The sequence below is a fragment of the Anas acuta genome, chromosome 22 (assembly GCF_963932015.1).
Source record: "Anas acuta chromosome 22, bAnaAcu1.1, whole genome shotgun sequence".
NCBI lineage: Eukaryota > Metazoa > Chordata > Aves > Anseriformes > Anatidae > Anas > Anas acuta.
Genome location: NC_089000.1, coordinates 5,232,887 through 5,259,571, shown reverse-complemented (window position 1 = coordinate 5,259,571; position 26,685 = coordinate 5,232,887). Strand labels below are relative to the sequence as shown.

At 44.7% G+C, this 26,685-nt stretch overlaps 1 protein-coding gene and 1 long non-coding RNA gene across 3 annotated transcripts; one reads left to right on the top strand and one right to left on the bottom strand.

Moving 5' to 3' along the window:
• Positions 1-6,011: 6,011 nt before the first annotated feature.
• Positions 6,012-26,593, top strand: TTLL10 (tubulin tyrosine ligase like 10). The gene is made up of 12 exons (XM_068658681.1): positions 6,012-10,248; positions 11,275-11,381; positions 14,083-14,248; positions 15,138-15,256; positions 15,999-16,119; positions 16,784-16,869; positions 17,094-17,265; positions 18,096-18,267; positions 19,686-19,826; positions 20,698-20,814; positions 25,028-25,121; positions 26,181-26,593. Exons 1-12 carry the CDS (start codon positions 9,899-9,901, stop codon positions 26,477-26,479), a joined length of 1,944 nt encoding a protein of 647 aa, XP_068514782.1. The 5' UTR covers positions 6,012-9,898; the 3' UTR covers positions 26,480-26,593.
• On the bottom strand, positions 11,395-18,267 carry LOC137843430 (uncharacterized). Of its 2 annotated transcripts, XR_011089514.1 has the most exons (7): positions 18,213-18,267; positions 18,047-18,117; positions 17,869-17,957; positions 16,325-16,448; positions 15,244-15,409; positions 12,894-13,721; positions 11,395-11,723 (listed from the first exon to the last, which is right to left on the bottom strand). It is a non-coding gene; the product is annotated as an uncharacterized lncRNA (long non-coding RNA). The 2 variants fall into 2 exon arrangements; XR_011089513.1 differs by lacking the exon at positions 11,395-11,723 and having other exon boundaries at positions 11,732-13,721.
• Positions 26,594-26,685: the final 92 nt, after the last annotated feature.

Sequence of the window (26,685 nt, the reverse complement as noted above, 5' to 3'; positions counted from 1 at the left end):
TTTCCCTGTTTCTGTTTCTTTCTGCATGAGATGCTCAACAGGATGTTCCAAGTGGGTTTTTGGAGTCAGGGTGTCCCTCAAAATGAAATAAATCTGACCTTTCAGCAGCACTGCCCTTTGCTAGTTTTTTTTTTTTTTTTTTTTTTTTTAAAGAAGTAAAAACAAGAACTACCTCTCTTTTAATAAAAAGTCTTCTTGGGTAAGTTGGTAATAAAAAAAAAATATCCAGTGCAATATCCTGTGTAGTCAATTTTAAAGGGTAGGTATGTATAAAACATTTTTACAGAGACCAAAGGTATGACTGTAGTCCTTAATGTTGCATTCACATATTCTTTTACCAATTACAGTAATAATGATGACGAATATTTACTGTCACAGTATTTTATCACTAGAATCCACATGTGGATAAACACAAAGATTTTAATTGTAGAAGTAGGAAGGACGGTTTCACAGGCTGTATAAATGCATGTGTGTATCTTACGTATTATTTAACTTGCTGCTTCACTGCTTTAGAGCTTGTTATAAATTTTAAGCATTTTAATTGTGTTTAATAAAACAGTTGAATCTCAGCCCAGCTCTGTGTTGAATTTATTTTGAAGCAATGCAGATTTGTGTGCATTTAAACTAAAGAACATTCCCAAATGCATGAATTTAATCCAGTAAATGCTGTCCAAGAGCAGTAACTTGTGTGCCTCGTGGTGCAGACCAGCTCGGCGTGGGGATGTGGCCAGCTCCTCACCACGGTCTCTGCTTTGATGCTTGAGAAGTAATCATAAGACCAAGGCAAATGGGAATCTTCCAGCTCCTTGTGATACTTAAAATGCTAAAGAAATTCGAAATAGTGTACCCAGTGCTGTCTCTGGTTTCTAGGTAAGGGCACAACTTCTTAATACTTGCCTTGGAGCCCCCCTTTTTTTTTTTAAACAAACCTTGTAAGCAAAATATTACATTGGGTGGAAAAAAAAAGTTTAACTTTCATTTCTGCCTGATTTCCTTTTATTAATCTTAGATTTAAAATGCTTTCATACTAAAGATTTTGAAAAACAGTGACAAAGACTGCCTTTAAGACTGAAAAATGATTTTTTTTTCAGCCTTTCTGATTTTTCCCAAAGCCCTCAATTGGCTATGCTTAGCATTCTAAGGTGATCACAGGTTCTCCTAAAATTAAATTTAAATGAAATATACTTTTACCAGCCTCCAGCTTGTGCTCTGGAGTACAAAAAGAGTCCTTGGGGTCTGTTGAGCTACATTTTACACACCATATGTGAATCCATCCTCTGGCAACAGCACCTTACGCCTTTACATGATCAAGCCCAGCATGAGGCTGGGAACATCATTTTGCTGAACACATCCCTCAACCTTCTCCTGTTTGCTTGCCTCCCATGATAAAAGGGGAATTGTTGATGCTTTAACGCTGCTCATCATAACGTAGTGCTTCAGACCTGGCTTTGTTTGCTGTCATACTGCTGAACTGTAATGTCACAGCCCATTAATGCTGCACCCTCCATCTCAGGAGACCAACGTGCCCTTCTCCCCCACACTCCTTGCACACATTGCAATCAAAGTGCTGCGTGTTACCTGCATGTTAAACTGGGAAGGCTCAGGCACACACGCAAAATAACTTGTCCAGACAATTGCAGAAGAAAATAACCAAGAGACTTTGTTGTAGACTCCAAGTATTCAGGCTTCTCATTTGGCTTTAACTTACTAAGATTAATGTTTAACGTACTGCCACAGCAATGTATGGGTTTAAAAGAAACTTCAGCATCTCCTTTCCTGGCCTACAATTAAGAATTTTAAAACCAAGCAAAAATAAAACAGGAATTTATAACATGCTGTTGAGGAAAGGCAAAGAAAAAGCATTCAGTTTTCCTAGTATTTTGTACGAATCCAAACATCTAACTGGAAAAACAGCTTGAACCTTTCTAAATTCTTTATGACTCATCATGGAGCAATAAAAAGTTCAGTGCGTTAAAAACAGCTCCTATCAACCTTAAGGCTGATGAAAGCACAATCACCACTGAGGCTCATTCCCAGTGTGGTAGGGGCATTTCCAGCTCCAGAATCTCAGCCCTAAATTCACTGTATTTGGCTATTTGGATACTCAGGTGGTGTTAAAAACACGATACCTTGCCCCCTTAGGAAACTGCTGCTTGGGAGAAGCTCTTTTCATATTCTTTTGTCAGTTTATTTTCGGTGAGGTAGGTGGAGCCAGCTCCCAGGGCAGTAAATTTAACAGGCACCTCCTGGCACAACTGTTACAACCCAAACGGATTCAAGAGCAAAGTTCAAGACATTCAGACCGCAGAGAACATGTTGTTTGGTTGTTTTACTCAACAGAATTGGATTTAAGCACGGGAGAAGGTGCTGAATGAATAATATATACTTTTATCAAACTACCTGCCTTTTTCAAAGCGTTCGATTTTTCCCAAATATCCTGAACTTGCTTTAAAAGGACGTGGCATCATACTTCCAAGTTCAGGTTTGTGCCGCTGCCCTAGGCCAGCGAAACACCCTGGGGTGGGTCTGGGAGAACCAAAGGGCCCGATATTTGATAAAGGTTCCCGTTTAATCTCGGTGACCAAAGGCAAACCACTTAATGGACTACGTTAAACCATTTCCTCGGCCCCTGCAATTGGGAGCCAACGCCAGGGAGAGGCTGAGCAAACACTCTGGGGAGAACCAGCCTCATTTGGCTTGCTAATTTTATTTGCATACCAAACACCACTTTAAACAAACCCATTTGGGTTTCTGAGCGCGAGCCTAACTCATTATTCACTATCTGCTATTTGATGACTGGGAGCCTTTCCTTTCAATAACCACTCGCAGAGCGCGAGAAAAGGCCTCAAATGCAGGGACAAAGCAGGACGCATTAAAAACATGCAGCTCGGTGCTTCTGCCTCATCTTTGGCCTTTATCTCCTCGGAGCAAGAATCAGGGCTGTCCTACAGCTGCTTGAGAACAAAGCAGTTGTTTTAACACAGCAAAAGACTACCGAGAGTTTGGGCTGACTGCAGAAGAATGGCAAACAAAGGGGATTAGGCACAGCCTGCATTTAATGCTTACAATTTTTTTAATTGCAATCCTCCCATAATTGGAGATGAGAAGTTTTAGGCATGGCCATGGTGGGTCTGAGCAGTCACCCATTTCTTTCTAATTAATATCGCACCTTCCTGAACTTCTGCACACAGCAGGGTGGGATAAAACTACTCATGTTGCTTACCCTGAAGCTGCTCGTGGCTTCTGAGCTGAGCCCTGTGCCCAGCCAGGACCTCAGCACTCCAAAAATCTATTTTTTTATGGAGATGTTTTATGGTTTCAGTGGTAACTAAATCCTGAGACGGAGCTGAGTTGATGGGTGCTAACTGAGCATCTCTACACGGAAGCCACATTGCAAGGAAACCACCTGAAGCTCTTAGGAGGCACTCTGAGCAATTCACAAAAAGTCTGGCTCTGCCAAACAAATGCTCAGGTTTGCTGGGCTGCTCAGTGAGAAAATATAAATAGCATGGCTCCGTGGGATGGTCCTGGTGGCTTATGCAAATCACGACTGACAACAGGCATCAAAATTTGGCCCTGGCGGATGGTGTGAGGCACACTCGGGAGTAACTCGCAGCAACAGATGGGGCCCTGTCAGGGAGTGAAGATCTCGCAAGGGAGAAATAACCGGGAGGACACGTAGCCAACGGCAGTCTGGTTCTGAAAAAGGAGTTGCATTTAGAGTGACAAGAGTGTCCCAAAAAGTGGTGTGAGCCCAAAGCAAATGCCACAGCAGGTAACGCTGCAGAGCAGGGAACTCTCAAATGACATTTTTGGGAAAGCCCAGGCAGCCAAGTGCCCAAATCAAACTGGAATTCAACGGGATTTGGGTGCCTGACACCAGCTTTGAGGATGCCACAGATGATTTGAGAGCCTGCATCACACTGCTAGTGAATCAGCCCAGATCGTTTTATCATGGCTTCAGCCCATAATGGGATGGTATTGTGCCCACACCCCTCCTCTGGAGTTTGATTAAATAAATCAAGTGAGCAGGGCAAGGAAAGATCAATGGAGGAGACTTCCAATAGATGGTGACCCTCTGCTCTAACAACACACAAAAGTAACACTTTGACAGTAGTTTATGCCTAAATAAATACATTAAATAAATTTAAAAATAAAATAAAATAAAATAAAATAAAATAAAATAAAATAAAATAAAATAAAATAAAATAAAATAAAATAAAATAAAATAAAATAAAATAAAATAAAATAAAATAAAATAAAATAAATATAATAAAACCCACTCTTTTTCATTCACTCCTCCCCATGTCCTTATTGAATTTCCTAGGAATTCTGCACATCGACCATCCTGGCAGTAAACCAGCACAGTTCTCCTGTAACTGGTTCCTCCAGCTCCTTGCTGGTTTTCGTAACTTATTGCCTTGCATTGTTTCCTGGTTTTGATTCTGGAACAATATGACATGGGCAAGCAGGCGGGAGGTAAGGGCTGGACTTTATTGGGCTTCATGGTGCAGCACAGGCACAAAAGCTAATGGCAATGGCACCAAGCCCCAGGCTTTCGGTGGCTGATTTGGCCTTTCTGGAAGGTAGGAAGAAGAAAGTTTAAGAGCACGTGGATGAGGGGAAGGCAGAGGATGAGGGAAGGCAGAGGATGGAGGCTGGCAGGTCAGCACTGCTTTGCCGTATCACCGCAGTGCTGGCTTGCTGGGACAGCCTCAGCGATGGTGCGGAGCAGCAAGCAGATGTGTTAGCAGAGTCCTGCGAGCAGGAAAGAGAGCTGCTCCTCCTGCCTGCAGCACTCCTGCTTTTGTTAGAGAGAAACAAACATTCACAGGGCTCGCACGCAGCCTGGCACCGCTGCTTTCCCATGGGCACCAAGCGCCGAGGTTCTGCATCATTACCAGCTGGTTCCCCCGAGCTGCAGAGCAAACATCCTGCGCTCGCCAAAGCACACTCCTGCTTGTTGTAAATGGCCCTCTGCTTTGTTCTCCACAAGGCCATCTGTCGCACGGAGACAGCTCCGACAGGAGTGGGTTTCGGTGCTCTTGAAGCTCAGCATTTCCCCTGCCACTTGCAGCAAAGCACCTGCAGCAGCAAAGAGCCACCACGGCACTGCCAACTGGAAAAAAAAAATGCAATGGGGTCATCGTGGAAAGGCTCTGCCAAGCCTGGGGACCGGGGGAGGTCACAGGATGTTCCCTGGATGCCAAGAACAGGTCACATCTTCAAATGGGAAAAGCCAGGGGAACGGGAGGGAAGGAGCTCAGACAAGGAGAGATTATTTAATTATTATTAGGTGGCAGCAGGTAAACGGCCAAAACGTGCCCAGGTGGAGCCCTTGGTCTCTTTGTGGGAGAGGAGAGCAGCTTGTCAGCCTGTCCTCCCCCGTTAAGTGACCAAAGTCACGTACGAGAGCTGTTTGCTTTCCTCCTTGCTCACCTTTCCTTCTGCCACCGCCACTCCTCAGGCAGCACGTCACGTTGCTCCAGCGCCTCGGCCCTTCCCAGGTGGCAGCCCCAAAGCAGAGCAAAACACCAGGAAAAGGGCTCCCTACAAAAACAGAGCGGCAACAACAAAGCAGCAGAGGGAGAGGGAGGGGGGGCATTTTCTAAGAAACAGTCCCAGTTTCCTCAAAGCGCTGATACAAGGCCAGCTGAAAGCCGTGGAAGATTTTGCAGTTCCCCGGACTTCAGGCCAAAAGCCTGTGCTCGAGCAGGGCTGCAGGTGCTGAAAACTGGTCCTGCTACAGAATCACAGAGTTAGATTGGGAAAAAATCAAGACCATCAAGTCTAACTCTATGATAAAGCTGGCTAGAGAAACCCCGGTGTGGAGGATTTGCCCTCCGACGATGCAGGTGTGATGAGGTGGTTTGGCTTGGCCTCGGAACACAACTGCCTCAGCAGCCAGCCAGAAAGCTTGGATTTTGGGTCTGAACCCAGCGGATTTGTCTTCTAACTCCACGGCATTGTTTCAGGATTTCGGTCTGGGCTTAATCATTAATTTCCACGAGTCTGGGGCCTGCATGCCTGCTGTGCAGTGAGAGGTGGGAGCAGGGGCAGGCAGCTGCCTCCTCTTGCTCCTCCTCCGGCCCTGCCAATACCTTACGACATACACAAGCCATGCCTGCAACTTTCGTTAAGGTGGGAGGCACTAGGATGAATTATTTAATAAGCATATCCAAGTACTTTATAATTACCAATTATCATTCAATTCCGCAATACTTATACTTTTTTTTTTTTAATTTTTTCTTCTTTTACCCATCATATAGGTTAAGAAACAAAAGCCTGGAAGAGTGTATGAGTTTTTCCTATCTCTCACAGTGGATTTCTTGCATAACCAAGGGCAGATCATGCTGTCTGACCCAATGGCACTGCTGCACACAAGAAAATACCTGCACATGGCCCCACGAGTCCTGCCTAGGTGGGCTTCCCCCTCCCTGATGGTGCAGTAGCCCCTTGGAAAAGCACATTCTGTGAAAAAAAAACAAAAACAAAAACAAAAAAAACACCATTATTGCTAGGAAAAAGCAATGCAAAGCTAAGAGAGAAAAAAAAAAAAAAAAAGGGCTTGACCTCATCTTGGCTCCACAGGTAGTTTGGGAATTATTTTGTGTGCCGGGCTGGGGGTGAGCAGCCTCCCAGCATTACTAAAACATTGTTTTGCGAGCGACACGCCGTCCTGACCCTCCAGTTCGCGGTGGAAAAGGGCACGGGGAGCACAGGCGGCAGCACATGAGTCACTCCCCAGGCATCTCTGAATGCAGGAGATCGGCCAGATAGCGCCCGCTCCCACGGCAGGCGGGTGGAAACCCATGGCCAATGCTCCAGCCCCCAGTGCTTGCTGAGGCTCAGCAGCTTGCCAGTGGGAAAACCCTGCTCCCCAGGCACCACGATGCTCAGGATCCGGGGGGAGAGCTGCCAAGGCTTTGCTCACCAACCACCAGTAGTTTTCCATCCTCAAATTGCATTGATTTATAGCAAGAAGCACCAATGTGATACTCCTGCAGTAAAGCACCCTTTTTTTTCTTTCTTTTTTTTTTTTTTTTTTCTCTACAGCAAGAAAACACTGCCTTGTCTTCATGCACCTTGCTTCTTTCTGTCACCTGCTTTAGAAAATAATTTGTTTATGGAGGAAGATGCAGCCCCTCTGAGCCCTGCTGGGGCTATGGGCTGTGAGCTTTCTGTTGCTGGTTGGTGAAGGGCAAGGCTCAGTGGTTTGCCTTGAGGTTCAGCATAAGAAATGACACAGAACATTTATTTTTCAAAGGAATTTTCTCCCATTTAGTATTCTAATTTTTACTGGGTTTTAATTTTGTCTTAGTATTGTGCTCCTTGCTTTTGTAGTTTGGATTTCATGAGAACTTTGAAAAAGAAACATAACCTTATTATTGTATCTTCTATAGCAGAAATATTATTTCTTATACAAATCTTGATATATTTCATAGCCAAGGGACTAGCTCCTTACACTTGAACCTCATATGGATCCCACAGGATGGGAAACATGGAATGCAATGGGCCGATTGCACCGAAACAACCCGACTTTACACACTAAACAGACAAAATGCAGCAGCAAGCTGCCCCACCGTGTGATTCCCGAAACAGATGACTCAAATGTTGTTTGTGCAGCAAATCATGTCACAGAAACCCTTTGGCAGAAGAACCACCTTGAATTAAACATGTGCTGTCTTAGCATATCTATAACTGCTTGTGCTGGCAGCACGCATTCTTTTCTATTGCACGGTATTTTTTGGGCCTGGTTTTCCAGCATAATAAGGATTATACAATCACTCGGGCTGTTATTTCTTACTCTAATGACTTTTAAGCCTATTGGGCAAGTTCTATAAAACTCAGCAGATTTCGGAGGCCTCGCTGTGTTACAGTCCTGCAGGTGGGTGGAAGGGGAATGGATGTCACTTTGAAAGAAGTCACAGCTTCTTTGAATTACAAGGTGAATTAAATATATATATACATCTATTCAAAAAGAAATGGGCAGGAAACCAAGTGTCCAAAGTGTGTGTAAAATCGCCTGTGTTAGGATCACAAAATACATGGTACAAATAAAAACTTAAATCTTTACTGGTAATGAATGCACATTATTAAAGTATATACACGTATGTATATATATATTCAAACAGAAGCAGGGAGGAAACCAGGTGTCCAAAGTGCGTGTAAAATTGTGTTAGGATCACAAAATACATAGTAGAAATAAATACTTAAACCTTTTCTGGTAATGACTCTCCCCTTTCCTTGCGCCGTGCTCAGAGGAAAACCGAGGCAGCCCACGTTTTGCTCCCTAACTGTCGGCCGCTCCCCTGCTGCAATTAGGCAACATTTCCTAGAGGGTGTAACGTTTACTGAAAGTATTTGCCGTGGTGTAGATTGCAACACGGCCGCCCTCCCACCCCACGCTGTTCTCTCTCGGTGTGACCAGGGAGATTAAGCCCCGGGTTGGCCACCAGAGGTAATCCAGGAAGGTGGAAGGTAAGGCGAGGACAGGATCCTGCCCTGCGCTGCAGGAGCTGTTGGAGCTAATCGGGGCATTGTGCGCCAGCAGGAACAGACGGAGAATGTTCCTGAAGGTCACCGTGACACCGGGGAGGAGTGCCAGGGTATTCATGCTACCTTGGCACGTCCACGTCGGAGGATGCTGGGCCAATGCGGAGAGGGATGGAAGCTGTGCCAAATCCCACCTGCCAGCAGCTTTCCCCATCCCTGCTTTATTGGGGCAGAGGGGCTGTTACCACATGATGTATTTCAATATATATATATATATTTTTTTATTTATTTATTTATTTTTTTTAAGCTGGATTTTCACCCTTCCTCCCTGCGGTCTCGGTCATGAGGAGCTGCTCCGTGGCCAGGGCTCCCCTTCTTTGCAGAGCAGATTTCAGCAGCTCAGGTGCTGCAGGCAGACACGGCCAAAGTTCTCCATTCAGACCAGTAACCGAGCTGCTGTGTCTGCAAACCAAAGTGTGAAAGCCTGGCAGTAAATGCAGACCTTTCCAGGCTTTATCTTCTGGTGTTAACCCTGGAGATGACCCAACTCATCCTGCACACCTAGCCAAGGTCACACAAAAAAAAAGCTATTTTTTGTTCCTATATCTGAAGGACGGAAAAATCCGTATTTAGAGAGGAATTTAAGTCTACTTAAGTAGGCGTTTCTATCTTTATACTATTGACCGAGGCTCTGTTAAGTGTCAAAACCCTCCGTTATTGCTGGTTTGGTAGCACACAGCAGCTGCTAGAAAAAAAATCAAGGTCCCATTGTGTTAGCCACTTTTCACTGCATTTAGACAATTCACAGTTTAATATTAAAAAAAAAAAAAAAAAAAAAAAAAAAAAGTAAGGGAGGAGAGACTCCTGTAGAAACAATAATTTACCAAAGTCGTATAATGGTTCATTTAGTCATAAAATTAGCAATGGATGCACTCCATTTGGTAAGGATTTTATTTTGGGGAAGGACCCAAAACCATGGAGTTGCTCCTTTCCCATACTTGTCCCAGCACCCTCAGGCTCATTGAATCACACACAGGAATTTATGAAGGTTGAGGTGAAGTGGGGAATTCTCCTCTTGCCTTCCCTTTCTTTTCCTTAACATCCAATTAATCCCTGATTATTGTAGGCTCAGCTCAGCAGTAGCTACAGCTCAGTGGCACAGTAAAACAATAAAAGGGAATCAATAACCTAATTCCAGGCAAAATCTCTGTATTTGTCAGTTAATTCACATTACGTATTATTGTATTTATTTTATTTATTTATTTATTACGTATGTTTGAATTTATGTCTTTTGTGCCACAGCTCGCTCTGCTCACATCTGGAGAGGTCTGACGGGCAGGATTCCCTCTGGCTGGGGCTGAACCCCTTGCCCAGTCCCACCAGCACCGGGTGCCACAGCAGGATGATGCCCGGAGCGTGCAGGTGGTGCAAAGGCACACGTCAGCACCGAACCCTGCTGCAGCTGCAGCTCTGTTGCACAGCTGCATTTGGCAATGCAGCACCCTCACCTTTGGCACACAGAGGGTTTGGCTGGCTCTGGAGGGCTGTCGCATTCAGCATTTTGCTTTTGGCTTCCGAGATGCTCTTCAGGAGCTTGCAGAAGGATTTGCCTCTAAAGGAGCAGGAGGATTTAGAGCACGAATTTTACCCCGTTAGCAACTCTTTCCTCCAGTACTGGATCGACTCCAGTACCCTGTCCAACAAAGTGCTGAGCTCCACAAACTCTGCCAGGAAAGCCACATTATGGATGAAGTATGTATATTCTGCTATTTAAAGTCTATATATTCTGCTATTTAAAGTCTATATATTCTGCTATTTAAATTCTATATATTCTGCTATTTAACGCCTATATATTCTGCTATTTAACGCCTATATATTCTGGTATTTTACCCGTTGTCCAACCAGTGGTTGCCTATTTGCTCAGCAGCTCTGCCACGGGACGCCTTTATCTGAAAGCACACGTGTCTGTGGCAATCCCGGCGCGTTTTTTAGAGCCAGAACCCTTGGTGTGGTTACCAGCAGTAGCCAGGCAGCTGTTGCTAGGAGCTCGGCCCGTGGTCAGAGTGCTGAAGGCTGCCTGGGCCTCTGCGATGGCATCTCGAGCTCCGTGGAGCAGCAGCAGGTTGGGTTTTTGAGCCACTGCTCGTGCCGTGGCACCCCTAAATCGATGAAAGAAGGCAGCCTGCGCTCTTCCAGAGCCCAAACCTGCTCCACCACGGGACTTTTTTTTTTCTTTAGGAGCTCTTCATGGCCTGTCTAGAAGTCAAGTGCAAGTTCTCCCAGCTGAAGGAAGGACGGGGAGCAGTTAAAGCTCTCCAAAAGTGTTTAGAAACTGCCGAGCAAAGGTTAGAATTCCCACTACTTTTTGTTAGCAAAAAAAACGCGGTTTCATTTCATTTTCAGCCCGGAGAGAAGGGGCCGAAAGGCAAGAAGTTGTGGCTGTGCAGGATGCCTCTCTGATCTCTGTGGAGGTATGGCACGGAGCGGTTTATCAGTAAGATGCTGAAACCTTTCTGTGTCATCTAAGGGCAGCAGTGGCCAGCTCTAAGCCCAGCAGCCATTTTCATCTGTTTTATGGCATTTAGAGCGAATATTCCAGGCCTGTCCTCCAGACATGACTTGGAAATCCACATCCTCCCCCGCTGAGGCCACCCTCCAGAAGCTGTACATAGAAACTGGACACTATTGAGTATAGGAATAAGGCGAGGACCCCTTGCAGCCATCCCAAATCCCTGGTGGCACTGGCCAGGGGGCTGACCATGATCTTTCCTTCTGCAGACTGGGCACCGAGATGGCCTCCGTGCCCCCCAAGAGGCAGAAGAACACCAGCCCCGTGCTACAGGGAAGGAAGCAGCAACGGGCTCAGGCCTTATCAGCTGGCAGAGGTGATTCTTGTACCCTTGGTTTAATTATTTGTGCCAAATCCTATGCCCAGCATCTGAGCTGATACCAGTATGAAGAGATCTGCACCTTCTTACACCGACTAATGTGCTGGCCATTAACCAGCATGATTGCAGGCATACTGCACATAATTTATACCTTTGCAGATAAACCCTGTGAATATAAATCAGTCACTTTGCTTCTAAAATAATTCAGGACTGAAGTAATTAATATTGGCTGGCAAACATTAGTGAAATTAAAATATTTTATGCTTACCTTGTAAGTGCTTTGTTGAAAATGTGAAGAAAAAAAAAAAACTACAACCTATCCAGTAGCAAGCAGTTCATCTAAAAAAAAAAAAAAGATTTTATTAAGAGATAATTTGTCTCTAATGCCATAAATTTACAATGACTAAAACAATATTAATATTTTTCTGATGTATTTGTTGTTGAATTGAATTCCATGCATTGGCAGTAAAAATACACTTTTTTTCTCCAAATGAACACCTTTTTAATAAAAAGGAAAGCTTTAGGGTAGTGGTTGTCTGATGATGATTAGAAGATGATTAGATTTAGCTTTGTTGTGCTGGTCAGGTGTGCAGCCCGAGGTGAAATGGGCATGGCCAGGCACTAGGAATGCCCCCTGCATGCCTGGCTCCACTTACCTTGCTAGCAATTAGCTGTCTGAGGGTGCAAAACATGCCGATGAAGGCTAATGGGATGCTAAAATAATAACTATCAACAGATTCAATGAAATGAAAATTCATCTTTAACACCAGGATGTTCCATAATTAGAAAATAAGATAAGAGGCTCCCATCCCCTGGGTCTCTGTATAGAGATTAGAGAGGGAGAGACACGAACGTGTTCAGACTGATGGAGGAGCAGCCTGGAGCTCTGCAGTCACTGCAGGATAGCTCGTGTGCCTACGTCCCAGGGTAAATGGGACTGCTTAAAACCAGGTGATCTCTTAGCAATCCAGGCGAGGAGAGGGATGCTAAGAGACATAAACTCATACAGGAGGTATGACCAAGCAATTAAAGGTTAAGAATAGATAAATAAATATTCACATTCCCATCTCAAAGAGTAGCAAGAGCAGCATGGTACCACACAGTGCTAAGGAGGGCAACAATTTCAGGTGGAAGATGCCAGCAACTAGCAGGGAGGCACAACCTTCCACGTGCTGCAAGCAGCTGAGCTGTGCTGCTTTCCTGCATGCCACTTAATTGACCTGACACTTAGCGTAATAATAATATAATAGCATGGGTATTGCTGTAGTGTGCAACACTAAGGGCTTTTACAGTCAGAACCCCATGGTGGCCAGTAGAAGCAGAAATTTCAAGTGGGTCCCGCCTCGAAGAGCTTGCAATCAACTTCGTGTATTCCAAAATAAACTGAGCCAAGTGTGTGAGCCTGGTGGGAAACCGCATGGGCTGCACCTGGTGCACTGCATTCACAGAGGAGTGCAACGAAGACATAAAATAAATGCTTGTAAAATACGAGATACCAACGCCCAATACCTTTGCTCCAATTGGAAGGAGATTTGTCACTGGGTTAGTAGGTTTCACTCAAGCGATCACGGGATGTAATACAGAAAACAATGATAAAAGAGCAGTCCAAAGGGTAGACAACTCCAGTCTTGTCATCTGCTGGCTTCCTGCTGCCTCCTTCCCTGCTACCGCCCTGTTCCAGGGGGAGCAGCACTAGGGTGGAGAAGACTTTTTGTCTGTTCCCAGGCTCTGCTGTTCCCAAAGGTCTTGTGCAGGTGCAATAAAAAACGGAGGCATAGCTTCTCAGCCCCTGGAACTGTTAGGCCTTCAGATGGTTTTCATAGATGCCTGGCCAGTGATCTGCATCTCAATAACCCAAATGTGAGCTATACAAGTAGTCATGAGCCGTTCATTTGCTGTGCATTATACAGGAAAAAAAAAAAAAAAAAAAAAAAAAGAGGAAGGTCTGCAACTGACGTTTTCAGCCTGGTTTATCATTCCTGGAAGGGCAACAAGTCAAAGTTCTTTGCCACTGCTAGAGCCAGATACAAGCGCTCTCGTTCTCCTCCAGAAATGACACAGCAGCACTTTACAGATTAGGCAGATCCCATTAACTTTGTATCGAAAAAAATGATTATGTCCTATATATTCATCAGCTTCTGAGCCCTGGGAGCTGAGAATAAGCAACAGAACCATGGCAAGCTCTGACATGATTAGTTTCCAATCTGAAGCAGGGTGTTTTTCATTCCCACCCCTTCAGTCACTGTCACCACAATTCCCATATGCCATTCCACTTCGTGGCTGCCTGTCGGGGACCTCAGAGCTGTCACATCCTGGGCTCGTCAAAATTCCTGTTGGCTTTAAAAAATTAAAGAAATCTGTTTTAATGTACAATGTATGGCTATCACTTTTCAGAAGGCTTTTCTTGCCCTTCTTTTTTTTGCCCCCCACTCCAAGACCTGGCAGTCTGTGAGGCTTTTCTGTAGCTGATTTCTGCTCATTTTATGGCACTTTTCCACTTGATATACTACCTGATTGCACCATCAGGTTACATCAGCAATAATGTCTGAATTGTTTTAAGACTGCACCATCAATGGCTATAAAGTCAATTTAGGTGATCCCTTACAATATTTTATTCTGTAGCAGCTGCCTTTTTACACGTGCATTTTATGGAGAAGATCCCAGATCATGTGAAGTTTCTCAATTTTAATTTTTGCAGCTATTTCTACTGCCTCTGAACTGGAGCTTGATGAAGCCAAGCCTCACAAGAACAGAGCATGTGGTAAGGCATGCCCTCAAGAAATACAGCCCGAAGTAGTGATACGAGAGGAGCCAAAGGGACCAGGACCTTATTTTTATATCAGTGGATCCAATGGAGCTGGACTGTAAGTAGGTCCTCTCAGCAAATTCATATGAAGAATATTGTGACAATATATGAAAGCACACATCAGCCATTAGCATCAAATCAGTTCCTTTTTACTTGGTGTCTCCTTGGAGTGGCACACACGAGCAATGGTTTTAAAATAATTCAGATGGAAAGTACCTATTGAAAAAATAGCTGTGGTAAAATAGTTAACTGCTATCTCTATGCAAAGAAACTAAATACTTCTGTTTATTTGATGAAAGTTTCTCTTTTGGGGCTGTTCAAAAATCACTTAGCTACTCCACATAGCAGATCAGCTAGCATCATCACTAGAGCTAGGCACCACTGTTGTTGATCAACACATTTTGCTAAATGCAAAACAAGCAAAAAATAAGAAGAGATTTCTGCCCAAGGAAAATTGTCAGATCAGAAGTTTCATCTTTCCAGCATATTGACACTCTTCTCTAGACACTGTCACCAGCAAGCAGCACAGAATGGCTGCTGTAAACAGCACGCTCCTTGCTGAATTTCCATAGCTTTGTCTACAAACAGCTTTTCCTATTGCTACTTGTCATCTCTCCTTGCGCTGCTCGGCAGAGGTGCCTCGCTAAGACTGGACCGCAATGCAAATCATTCCTATTCCACCGGTACCTCATGCATCCTGCTTGAAATAACCCTGCTGTAATGGTGCAAGTTCTCATTAGTGCTGCAAAATCACCATGTCCTTAGCATCCAGGTCCACTTGCAGCCATCCTAATTAATGTTTCCCACCTTATCCCCCACCCAGGGACTCCTGGGGGGTGTTAGGTCAGGCTCCCAGGGAAAACTGTAAGGAGTTCAAGGGACGGGAGCTGAGTAAGTCTTTGTTACTGGAAGGGGGGCTACTTTGCTATTTTGTTTTCCATATGCAGTGTGAGCATCTATTGCCAGCGCAGAGGCTGGCAGCGTATCTATGACAACAGAAGACAGGATTACGCGCTGAAATGGTGTGAGATCAAGTGCCGAGAGACCTATTACCATTTCAAAGAAGGTAGAGGTGCCACTGGGTCTTGAGTGGGAGAGGGCAGTGGGAAAAAACTTGAGAACGCTGGGCTTGTGGCTCCCGGGGCGGAGGAGGTCACCTGTGGGGTAGGAGAACCAGGTAACCTCAACTCGTTGGCAGACCTCGGCGGGGATATCGGAGCTGGATTGCCATGGTGATTAAAGAAAGGGTTTTAGACAAGAGAGCAGCTTTGGGAGAAAAGATACCATTGAAATGAATTAAACACAGAGCGTCATAATCGCTTCTGAAAGGTGGCCCTCCCTCTGTGGATTCGGGCCCGCGCAGGCCGCAGTAGGGCCGAGGCTGCCCTGCAGCACCAGAGCAGCGAGCAGCCTGCTCTGGCACCTCGTGAGCACTGGGCAAAGCTCTGCATGCAGAGAGTGCCCCACGGCGAGGGGCAGCCCCACAGCCTTTTCCAGGCAACGGTGCACACATAGATAAAGCAGCAAAGCTCAAGTTGGGTCACCCCATACACCCCCCAGGCCCGGCTGTCTCTAGGGAGAAGGGAGTCCCTAAAAGCCAAACAGCTCTGCTGTGCTGACAGCCAGCTTTTTGAGCTGCTCTCTACCCTTGGTCCCATCAGTGCATCCAAATTCCCAGGGCCCAGCCACCTCTCCCACCAGTAGTGAGAGTCAGCAGTGACCAGGTCAGCTTCACCCTCCACATTCTCCTGCATGCGGCAATGAGAACAAGCTTTCTTTTTTTTTTCTTTTTCTTTTTCCTTACACAGGTGAACAGCTTCTCTACCAGATTCCTAACAACAGAGTCCTCACCAGTAAAATAGGGCTTTTATCCTGCCTGAGAGAGCAAGAGCGGGTGATGAAAAAGGTCGGCAGGAGCTCTAATTCCAAGTAAGAACTCTCACTTATTTGAACCTTGAGCAGAAACTTATGCCAAGCAAAAGTGAGAGCACATAAACAAAGGAGCAGCTTCTTCTGGATGCATAAAAGTACAGGACACAAATTATATGGTGTTTTATTTTCCTTATTGTCCGGAAAATCATCCTCCCCACCCTCCCCACTACTCCTCCCATCTCTCCTCCTCCAAAGTACCTACATTAAAGATTGAAATATCCAGAGTTGTACAAAGGCCAGGTCTCCCAAGACAGCGGTCACAATAATTCCCCTCTTTTGGGTGCCTTCTCCTACTGGAAAGGTCACAACCTCTTGTGGCAGAGACACTGTAAATATAAAAGCAGTTTATTGCCATCTCTGGTCCTCTATTTTTGACATATCCATAAAAAAAAAAAAGAAAAAAAAAAAGGCAATCCTATACCACGGTTACCTGCAGCCATCTCAGTTTTCAAAAGAAATGAGCATATGGAGAATGTCTTAAGGTTAAAATATATTCTTGAAAGTGGATGGAGGGAGGTAGCTCAAGAAAACAAACAAACAAAAATATCTGTCTACAAGAAGAAAAAAAAACCTCAAGTGTCTTGCAAGCACCCTTTCGGAAAGTAACCAAGGAATTAACATATTGGATAGGGTTTTCAACTTGTGTTTGATTTTCCCATAGGTTACTGAAGATGGAAGAATTCTTCCCAGAATCTTTTCGCCTGGACTTAAAAGATGAGAGAAATGCCTTTTTTGAGCTTTGCAAAGGTGAACAGTCTTCATCGTGGTAGCAACCAATTTAAATAGCTACATGTTCCTCTAAGAAATTCATTGATGTAGCCACAGTAATAACCACTGATGTCCATCGGTGATGCCTGTGTGTGTGCAGATCCATTCACTTGTTGAAGCGAGCAGTTTTCAGAGCCCAGGAACTGGCACACCGGTGTTTCCCACCCCACAGGTCACTATAACAGACTCGTTTCTCTCTGCAGAAGAACAGATTTGGATCTGCAAGCCAAGCTGCTCTAACCAAGGCCGAGGAATTTTCCTCCTTAAAAACCCCGCTGCTGCCAACACCCTTCAAGCCAAGCTGCACAGCTCCGAGGGAGACCTGCCCAGCAAGAGGGTGCAGTGCAGGGCTCCCCAGGCGAGAATAGTGCAAAGGTAGAGATCGAAGCCTGGGAATCCACGCGTGAGTAGTGTGCTTAACTAAGCCATACTAGCCCCAGTGCATTATTTTGTTCCATAGGTGTTTAATATATTTATACCACATCTTCCCATCGACGTATTTTTGTGGGAGAGAGGCTGTTTCTCTGGTTAGTCCGTCTTGCATGGGCACTTCAGTCATTTCAAGGCAGATCTTCGCCATCAGAAAGAGTTTCCCTTTGTCTGGAAATTTAAGCAGGGCTTCAAAAGGCCAGGTGCTACCTTTCTGTACATGACAAAAAGCCTTGCGTGCAGTTATTTAAACTAGGAACTAGTTTAAGCTACCCTACCTGAGTGCTCATCTTGATTTCTAATAGCAAGGAACTGGCTTAGGCTGTGAATAACGAGGCTCCATACGCCTTTGAAAACTGTTAGCACTGATTGTTTTAACAGCTTATTCTTGGTATTTGTGTGGGCATCCAGCAACCTTTGATGATAAAAGGAAACAATTCCCAGATGACATCAGACTGGCAATAAAAGCAGTGGTGCTGCATGAAGGGTTCTTTGTGTTCAGACAAAATTTCTGTATTCTCCAGTAAATATTAGTAAATCTTTAATTACCTTCTGAGACTCAGCACAGCTTCTGTTCCTCTGGAATCCGTTCCTAGCACTTCTAGCCTCTCTTCTGAGCGCCCTCTGCTGCCACTCACCTTAAGAAATGTTGAAACAAGGACAAACATCTTTGTTCCGTGGTGTGAAATGAACTGGCTGTGGGTTTTGGGGTGAGCTTTGAACATACCTTGCCTTACAGCTGCCTGTTGGTGACATGTCTTGCATTGCCCTCACAGGTACATCCACCAGCCTCTGCTCCTGGAAGGGAAGAAGTTTGATGTCCGGTCTTACCTGCTCATTGCCTGCACAGCACCCTATGTGTTGTTTTTTGCCCAGGGTTATGTCCGCCTGACCTGCACCAATTACGATGCCATGTCTGACGACCTGACCGTTCATCTCACCAACCAGGTGAACCAAGCACACTTAGCTCAGAAGAAGGGGAGGAGGGACTACAGAGAAGGGAAGCAAAAAAAGCCTTGAAAGGCTGAAAATATGCCTCGTGCACCCATGAAATGGAGGCTGAACAGAAGTAGTACTCTCTGCCATGGACCAATTTTGTGCTTATGCTGACAATTTCCTTCCTTGGACCTCTTCCTCCTGGCATTTTTCTCTCATATATCTGTAGAGATGAAGCCTTTGACAGGGGCTACCTAGCACAAACGAGCCTTAGACTTGGCTACGGATTTTGCTGATCTTAAAGGATTTTGCTGTGTTTAAACGTGATAATCATAATGATGTAAGATGCAGATGTGTTCTCCAAGAGCCATCATTCTTAAATCTCCACCTTGGCTTCTCAAATGAGATTTACTCACCAAGGCTCCTTTGGCACATATTCCCATCCCATTTTGTCATACAAAATAGAAGAATTTCTTAATTAAAACTACCTGAGTTTTTTTTTTTTTTTTTTTTTTTCCTTCATATAAGCCACTTCAGTAGTTAGAACTGACCTTAATTTAAGAGAATGAAAAGAATTGGAAGGGAGAAAACAGTTTTGCTTTTAAAGCCCCTCTCCCAGTATAACACTGTATTCTGAAAATGGGCAAAATATGCATTAGGGAGCTATGAGAGAAGCCCACTTCAGTTCTTGTTGGAGTTTTACAGTTCCTGTAGGAGCACAGTTCAGGACAGCAGATTATAGCTGCTTCCTGCAATATATGCTATTACCAGTACGCTGCTTGTTTTCCTGGAATAGTTTGTTTGCTCAGGTAGAGAGCTATCCACACGGGAATTCAGGTGCTTGGGTAGGATCCCATGGCACAAGCGACATTAAACAAAGGACAGGTGTTTATTAGCAGAACATAAATTACCTAGGTTCCTGCTGGGAGGAGGGAAACTAAATTTACAGGAGCAGCTGGTAATAGGCCAGGCTTCGAGTCACAGTTGATTCCGCCCTTGTTCCCCTCCTACCCCAGGAGTGATAAGCTCCAGCTGACCTAGGGGTTAATGAGACAGTGGAAGAGAGGAATTGTTTGGAACCAGACTTGGTCCAAAGAATATCATGACTATGATTTGAAAACACCTCTGCCCATCTGCCAAGCACTGATGCAGATGCATCATACATGCACACAGAGAAAACACTGCTTTGACAGAGCTTGGATAGCTGTCTCCGTGCTGTCCATGTGTCAGGCACATCTCTGGGGCAGTGCTCTACGTGATTCCCAGTGCACTTGCTCAGATTTAGATCTGCTGGTGAGGGGCTCTCATCCCTCCATGTCAATAACGTGATCCTGGGGTTCCTCTCAGCTCCAGCTCCTTGGAAAAACTCGGGGTGCTTTGATGTCTGCCAGAAACCTAATCCTCCCTTTGGTCTGTCCCCTGCCTTGCAGTACATGCAGAAGAAGAACTCCCTGTACAGCCAGCTGAAAGACGAGACGGTTTGGCGGATGGAGCACTTCAACAGCTACGTTAATGAGAAGTTCACGAAAACCAACAGCCTCCCCAAGGACTGGGTTTTCACCGTGTTTACTGTGAGTGCAAGCGAGTGTATGGTGTGTGTCTGCCTAATTAGGGGGACTGGAGTAGGGAGGAAAACCTTCAGTTCAGTGGAGTCCCTAAGGAAATGAATGCACCGAGCGAAGAGGTATTGATGGTCCCATGGTAACCATTTGCCTGCAGATGATAAACACAGAAATCAAGACACACAGAGTTTAATTTTAGTGGTTAATAAAATGGGTAAACTGCTGATAAAGAGACTGTGAATGTACGTGCTGGCATAAAAACACAATTTGGTCCTTCACGTTCCTCACCCAGTGCTGTGGTCCTGCGCTGAAAACCAAGCTACACACCAGAGAGACCTCTTAGCCTGCAAAGGGACTACCCTTACAGTGGTCTCTCCCCTGTCTGGCTTGGTCTCTCTCTTCACTTTTGACACGACTTTGCCACATGAAAAGCACATCAGGGCCTGAGATCTCTCATGGAGGAGAGATGAAAGACTCAGCTGGCTTGATTTCTCACCATCTTCCTGTCTCACAGAGGAAACGCAGCAAAGAAATTATCTGAGTGCATGAGACTTCATCTCATCAGCCTGAGTCTAACGATGCCTCACTAAAAATCATCATTAAAAATTGTACAAACAGCCCATTCTGAGTAAGGGACAAGGGCCGAGATCCCTACAGGAACCAATTTCTAGAGAACCAATTTAAAGAGGGGGCTTCATCAACTCAAAGTGGACAGGCATAAAGTGTTAAAACACAGCAGCCCTCCAAGTCTAGAGAGGGGCTCTGTTAGAGGCAGGGGAAGAAAAAGTGTCCCTAAACCAAGAGGACAGAAGTGATTTGCAGTCATTCCCTTGCCCTTGGCATTGACAGTGATCAGTTATCCCCGCTCCCTGTCTTTCAGAAGAGGATGCAGCAGATCATGTTGCAGTGCTTCCTGGCGGCCAAGCACAAACTGGATCGCAAACTGGGCTACTTTGACCTCATTGGCTGCGACTTTTTAATCGATGAAAACTTCAAGGTATGACTAAAATATTGCCAAATGCTAAGTATGATATTGTCCAGGTGTCTAATGCCCGCAGAGCAGAATGTTTGACACGGGCTTTGGCACTAGGAATTAAATAGAGGAGACATTCAGCCAGCTGTGAAGTGAAGGATTTATTTTTTCCCCAGTTCCATTGTCCAGCATCAAGACGTGGCACCTATACAGCCTGCACACCTACTGCACAGAGAAACCCTGGCATTAACAGCTCAGGAGGGGAAGAAAAATATTTACTGCAGCAGAAACTGTTCTGTGCAGAATTTTCTTGGTAAAATAGCGTTCACAGCGAGAAGCATGGGCATCGTGATGTCCACTCAGTTGATAGCAAACATATTGGAATTTTAATGTCCGCTCAGATTGTTTATCTCTCCAGAAACCAAACATGACAGGCAATCAGCCAGCACAAATGATTTTGTAATGCTGCTAATGTCACGTGGAGTCTACTGATTTACACGAGCTGAGTACCCAAGAAAGGACTCGCCTTCAGCATACGGCAGAATCAGTCATTATCGATTCCCATGTCAGCATCAGCACCTCCACGTTCATTGTAGGTTTAGCATTTAGCAATAGGTCAGCCCGCCGAGTCTATAAAACCTGCTAGAATTACAGTTCAAGCTCGTGAAGAGTGAATGAAACTCAGGCAAGAAAAGCCAGGAGAAAGGGAAAGGAAAAGGCTAAATACAGCGACTGAGCTGCTTCAAAACCCACCTGATCTAAACATAACAGAAAGCCATCTGGCAGATTCTGCTGTTGCTAAAGCAGAAAGGAACTCAAACATATTCCAGCAAAGGGCAGTGGGAACAGCAAACCCTATGAAAGAATGGGATTAATGTATGCAGCGCCCAGACAATAGCCTCCTTTGTCTGGGAAGTCAATGGCAAGGAGGAGTAAATGGGAAAGACACAGAAAGTGGTGCTTCTCGAATGTCAGAGGCAATTGTCTTTTGCAATGTTGGCATGCAAAGTCCCGGCTGTGTAAACTTTAAGTAGAATAGAAGATCCAGTGTCACTCTATTGTGGCAGTCCCTACCTGGCTAGTTAAAAACTTGAGTATTTAAAGACCATTACATCCCCGTGCATTTTACATACGGAGAGATAAATTAAATATGTTTCTTGACAAGTGCTATCAGTAAGAATGAGGAGGATTTCTGGATGCTTAGTGGTGATGGAGTCGGTTGGAACCTGCAACATGCATTTGAGAGAGGGTAAAGTGGAAATTTAGGCATTTATTTAAGCATAGGTTTGTCTATGCTCCATTGGGGAGCAATAAACCAACAGTTTTATTTTTTAACACTGCTCTGTGCAGTGAACTCTGTCCTCTGTGAGTTACCATTACAATTCCTGGTCTGACATTCTGCCCTCTCCACCTGTAATACACAACAGCCTTATGCTCCCTGGCATCCTATTTGAGGACATGTGCAGAATTTGCTTTACATTGATTTAAAGTGGTCTTGTGTTCAGTCCTAGAGCTCCTCATGCTCTTCCTTCCTCCTTATCTGAGATACAAATGCCCCCAGCATCACTCCTAATAATTCTCGGAGACTCTGCAGCATCCTGGCCCAGTCCTTGGAAGGTGCTTTCCTGCCTCAGAGTTCCCAGAAGCACAAATCATGAAAGCTGGGCCTGCAGAGAAACCACAGCTTTCTGTAGAGCTTTGCGTGTTCATATGGAGACTGAGAAGAACAAAGTACTTTGAAGAGGAGAGCAAAAGTGATGGATGTGGTTTTACTGTTACTGTTTCTTTTTCTCCCTCTCTCTCTTTTTTTTTTCTATTTTTTTTTCCTGGAGCTTCCTAGTGTTGTATTGCAAATGCCCAAGCCACTACACAGCTTTGGACACCGTGATTTAAAAGCCCAAAGAACCTGTTTTCAGCAAGCATTGCATCAGTGGTGCAAAAGGGCTTCTCCAAAGAAATGCTGGGAAGATAAAATGTATAAATTTTTCATCAGCCATAAAGAAATTCGGCTATCCATCATGAGAGAAGAGACTGAATATAGATAAGCCATTTGCCAATTTGTGATAGACATACATAAAAAAAAGATAACCCTCAAATCCTTTGCTAAAGAAGGGCTGGTCCCTTGGATTGGAACCGGTACCACAAGGATGCTGCAGAGCTGGATGTGCCCACACCACACAGAGCACAGAACAAGTTATTTTATTCCTGTTTCCGACTGGCATTTCTGTGCTGCTTAAAGCTCCAGCCAGAGGTCAGGCCCCCAGCACACCTGCTGCTAGAGGAACTCAGAACAAGGCAGCCCTGCTGTGGACAGCTTGGGGCTCTGAGCAAATTCCAGCCAACCTCTGCAGGATCTGCTCATGCTGCATCTGGCCCTACACAAAGAACAAGGAATGAGACCTCAGATCACGGTGTAATGCAGTTAGAGGCTGCAGCTGGCATGCTGTTTGAGGGCCTATGGAAAAATCCTGCTATTTAAGGTTTTTAAAGCCTACCTTTGATGCCTTGATGTGCAGTTGTGCTGGTGGGCTCTAGGGAGCAGGAACCTCATCACTAGCAGAAGCATCCAGAGCAGCACTGCTTAACCAAGCACCAACCTCTTATCACTTGGAAAGCCTAAAGAAAAAGGATAATCTATGGTTAGGAGGTCAAGAACAGATTTTCTGGGTTTTGGCTCCTTTGCCATATGTTTGCTATGAAATTTGGAGCAAGGCACCTGCATACCAGATGCAAGGAGGAGTCTCAGGTGTTTTAATTGTACACAGCTCCCCATGAACATTGCAGGTAGTCACATGGATATGCTGGATCTTGGCTTTATTCTCTCTGCTTTCCCTGAAATAGAACAAAAAACATTTCTTAACCTGTCCTTGTTGTTGAAAGCATTTAAAAAACCTGGGAAACTCTTAAGTAGCACAATGTAAAAGATGCACAGTCTGATAGATGTGAACACTTCCTCCTGCTCATCAGTTTTGTTTGTTTTGAAGGAGAAGGAACCAAAACCTAGTCAAGACAATTATAAAGGTTCGTTGAGTTTGTCTGTCAGCAGAAAACCTTATGAACTTTTAATAGGAAAAAGGAAATTTACTCAGAAGAAAGTTTGCCAAGAAAAATGAATGTAACGTAGGTGCCCTCTGTTGGCATCTGCAGAGCAGGTTAGTTTTGAGCAGCTGTCCCAGTTCCCCTCTGGAAAAAAAAACACAGACATTTCACCACCCTTACTTATCAGTCTTCTCATTTGTTTCAATACAGTATTTCAAAGAAGCGAAAATTATTGTTGCATTTTATTCTCAGCAAAAACAAAGTGCAAAAGTGAAAGCTATCACGTTGCCAAAATCTACCACCCACATTTCACAGTTACGTGCAGGCAAACTCATTGCTGCTTTAGAAGGAAAAAAAAAAAAAAAAAAAAAAAAAAAGAGAGAGAGAGAATATATGTTTTAAAAATTCAATTAAAACAGCCTGGGGCTGTTGCATGATTAAATATCCTTCCTGGAAAAAAAAAAAAACCATCAAGTAATTCCTATACGTCTTCTATACAAGATGCAGCACCATATGGCAAAGGCAGGAAGTGAACAGATGAGTTTCTTGCATGGCAGGGAAAAGAAATAGTAAACAGAATTACATTCGAGTCAACTGTTTGGTTTCACATAGGCTTGTAACTGGACCATCACATGCTGCAGCTAGGAGCTGCATACTTTGCCATGTCAAAGGGAAATAGAGATGAAACTTGTGTGGATACAAAAAATGAGTATCTTCTGTGGCTTCTACCTAAAACCAACACCCAGGAAATCAAGGCCAAGGGCTGATTGAGAACTCAGTGCCGTTTGCTCAGTTCTGACCCCATTTCTACCCCAAATCAAAACATGATTCCTAGATTCCTTGTACCTTTCACATGACTCAAAAAACTCAACTCAAAACCACTACAGAAATTAGTACGTTAAGAGGCACGGTGCCTTTGCACGCCCATAGAGCAGGAGTTTAATCTAAAGACTATCAGCTGGAAACACAAAATAATATGTAGTGTTGTTCTCAAGTAACAAAATATATGCAAAATTGAATGTTATTTAATTCAAGTCCTTCTGAAAATGCTGTCTTACCTGCACTCTGTGCCAGGACACCTTGTTGGGATTTACTCATATTTTTACATCTCCAGGTGTTTGCTAAGTCAGTCAAATGGCATTGCTGTGACTCTGAGTGGATCCAGCCTGCTTTCCTGATTGGTGTTCATCTTTCCTAGGTCTGGCTTCTGGAGATGAACGCGAACCCTGCATTACACACCGACTGCAAAGTCCTGAGGGACATCATCCCCGCTGTGGTCTACGAGAGTCTTGGTAAGTGAAGAAATCACAGTGGCCAGAGCAGATAACGATATCACCCTGCTGCTTGTCGGAGGAGATCCCTGTTGATATCAGTTGTAGCTGCAAAATAGCCCTGGAATAAAGATATCTTGCTGCTGAGTGCATGTCATATGGAAAGCACTGAAATTCTACATGACACAGATCCAGAAAAGCTAAGGTCTTGTTAGCCATGATCCCACTAGAAAGAAATAAGTGGTGTTTTGTTTGTTTGTGTTTTTTTTCGTTTTTTTTTTTGTTGTTGTTGTTGTTGTTATAATTACTTTTAGAAATGCTTTCATATAAATGTATGTACAAAAGACTAACCCTTCATACGTGACCCTGTAGGTGCACCTGCACATTTTCTCCATGCTTATTGCTCTGCATGCACAGAGCTGAGGTCGGTTTGTGCAACGCACCTTACACAGCCACAGCAATGCTCGGTGCAGTTGTAGCTCCTGCTGTGCCTTACCAATTTGGCTAACGGTTATCTGAACTGTACAAAGACAGAAAAAAACCCTTATGCAGCCTTATGTACCTTAACTAGAAGTGGTCCTACCTGGAGGGGTGCACCAGAAGGCCCCTCGAGGTCCCTCTCGCCCCTGGTTTTCTGTGTTTTTCTCCATGTGCATAAGGAGAAGCAGTAAAGGGAGCATCTCTCTCTGCATGACACATACTGGTGACAGCCTACTCATGCTTTCTTTCATAAATACAGTTACCTTGCTGTACATATCTGCCTTTATTTTGTGGGGTTATTCATATTCCGTATTGCACTGTCAACACCTATATAATACTTTCCCTACCATTTCCCTAAAGCATTGCCAGTGGGGCTAAAGTGAATGCAAGAAGAACATGGGGGCTGTGTTTTTGTTTTCTTAGTTTCATTGTCTTAATAGTCCACGGAGGCCACAGATCACAGGCTGGAAACCACTTCCCCCCTGGCCCACACACACAGCTGCATTGTGTGCAGCTGCCTCGTGGGCAGACGCGATGAGCTCGGGTGCGTGTTGTCCCCGGGGTGCTCAGACCACCTCCTAACTGCAGCTTCTCTTCCAGATCTGGTTCTCGAGATCTTCAACAAGTGCTTGAAAGGCCAGAGCGTGCTGCCTTTGGAGACACGCTGCCACTTCGTGCTGCTCTACAACGAGGACGCCGCGGACCTCGGCCAGAAGCAACTCCTGAAGCTCAGACCTGGGCTGTGCATGGGACGGTACCTGCGGCCACACACGGACAGTGCCAGCTACTTTGGGCACAGCCCCACCAAAGAGATGGACGCTTCTTCCAAAAAACTCAGTTGCTCGAAAAGAAAAGTCGCCTTGTTGCCTAAAAGGACTTGCCAACAAACCATCTCCTAAGCTAACACGTGCAGCTCCTCAACCACCACGGATAAACACACTGAGCTACCACAGAGCAAGAGGGTTTTGACGACTTCAAACATAGAAAGGAAATAAAAGCGAAGTTTCTACGTACTGTGTGTCCCGCTCTTTTTTTTTCAGTTGGTATAAAGAGAAGGTGTGAACTGGAACGCCGGCAATGATGTGTTTTGTTCTTCTGCAGAAAG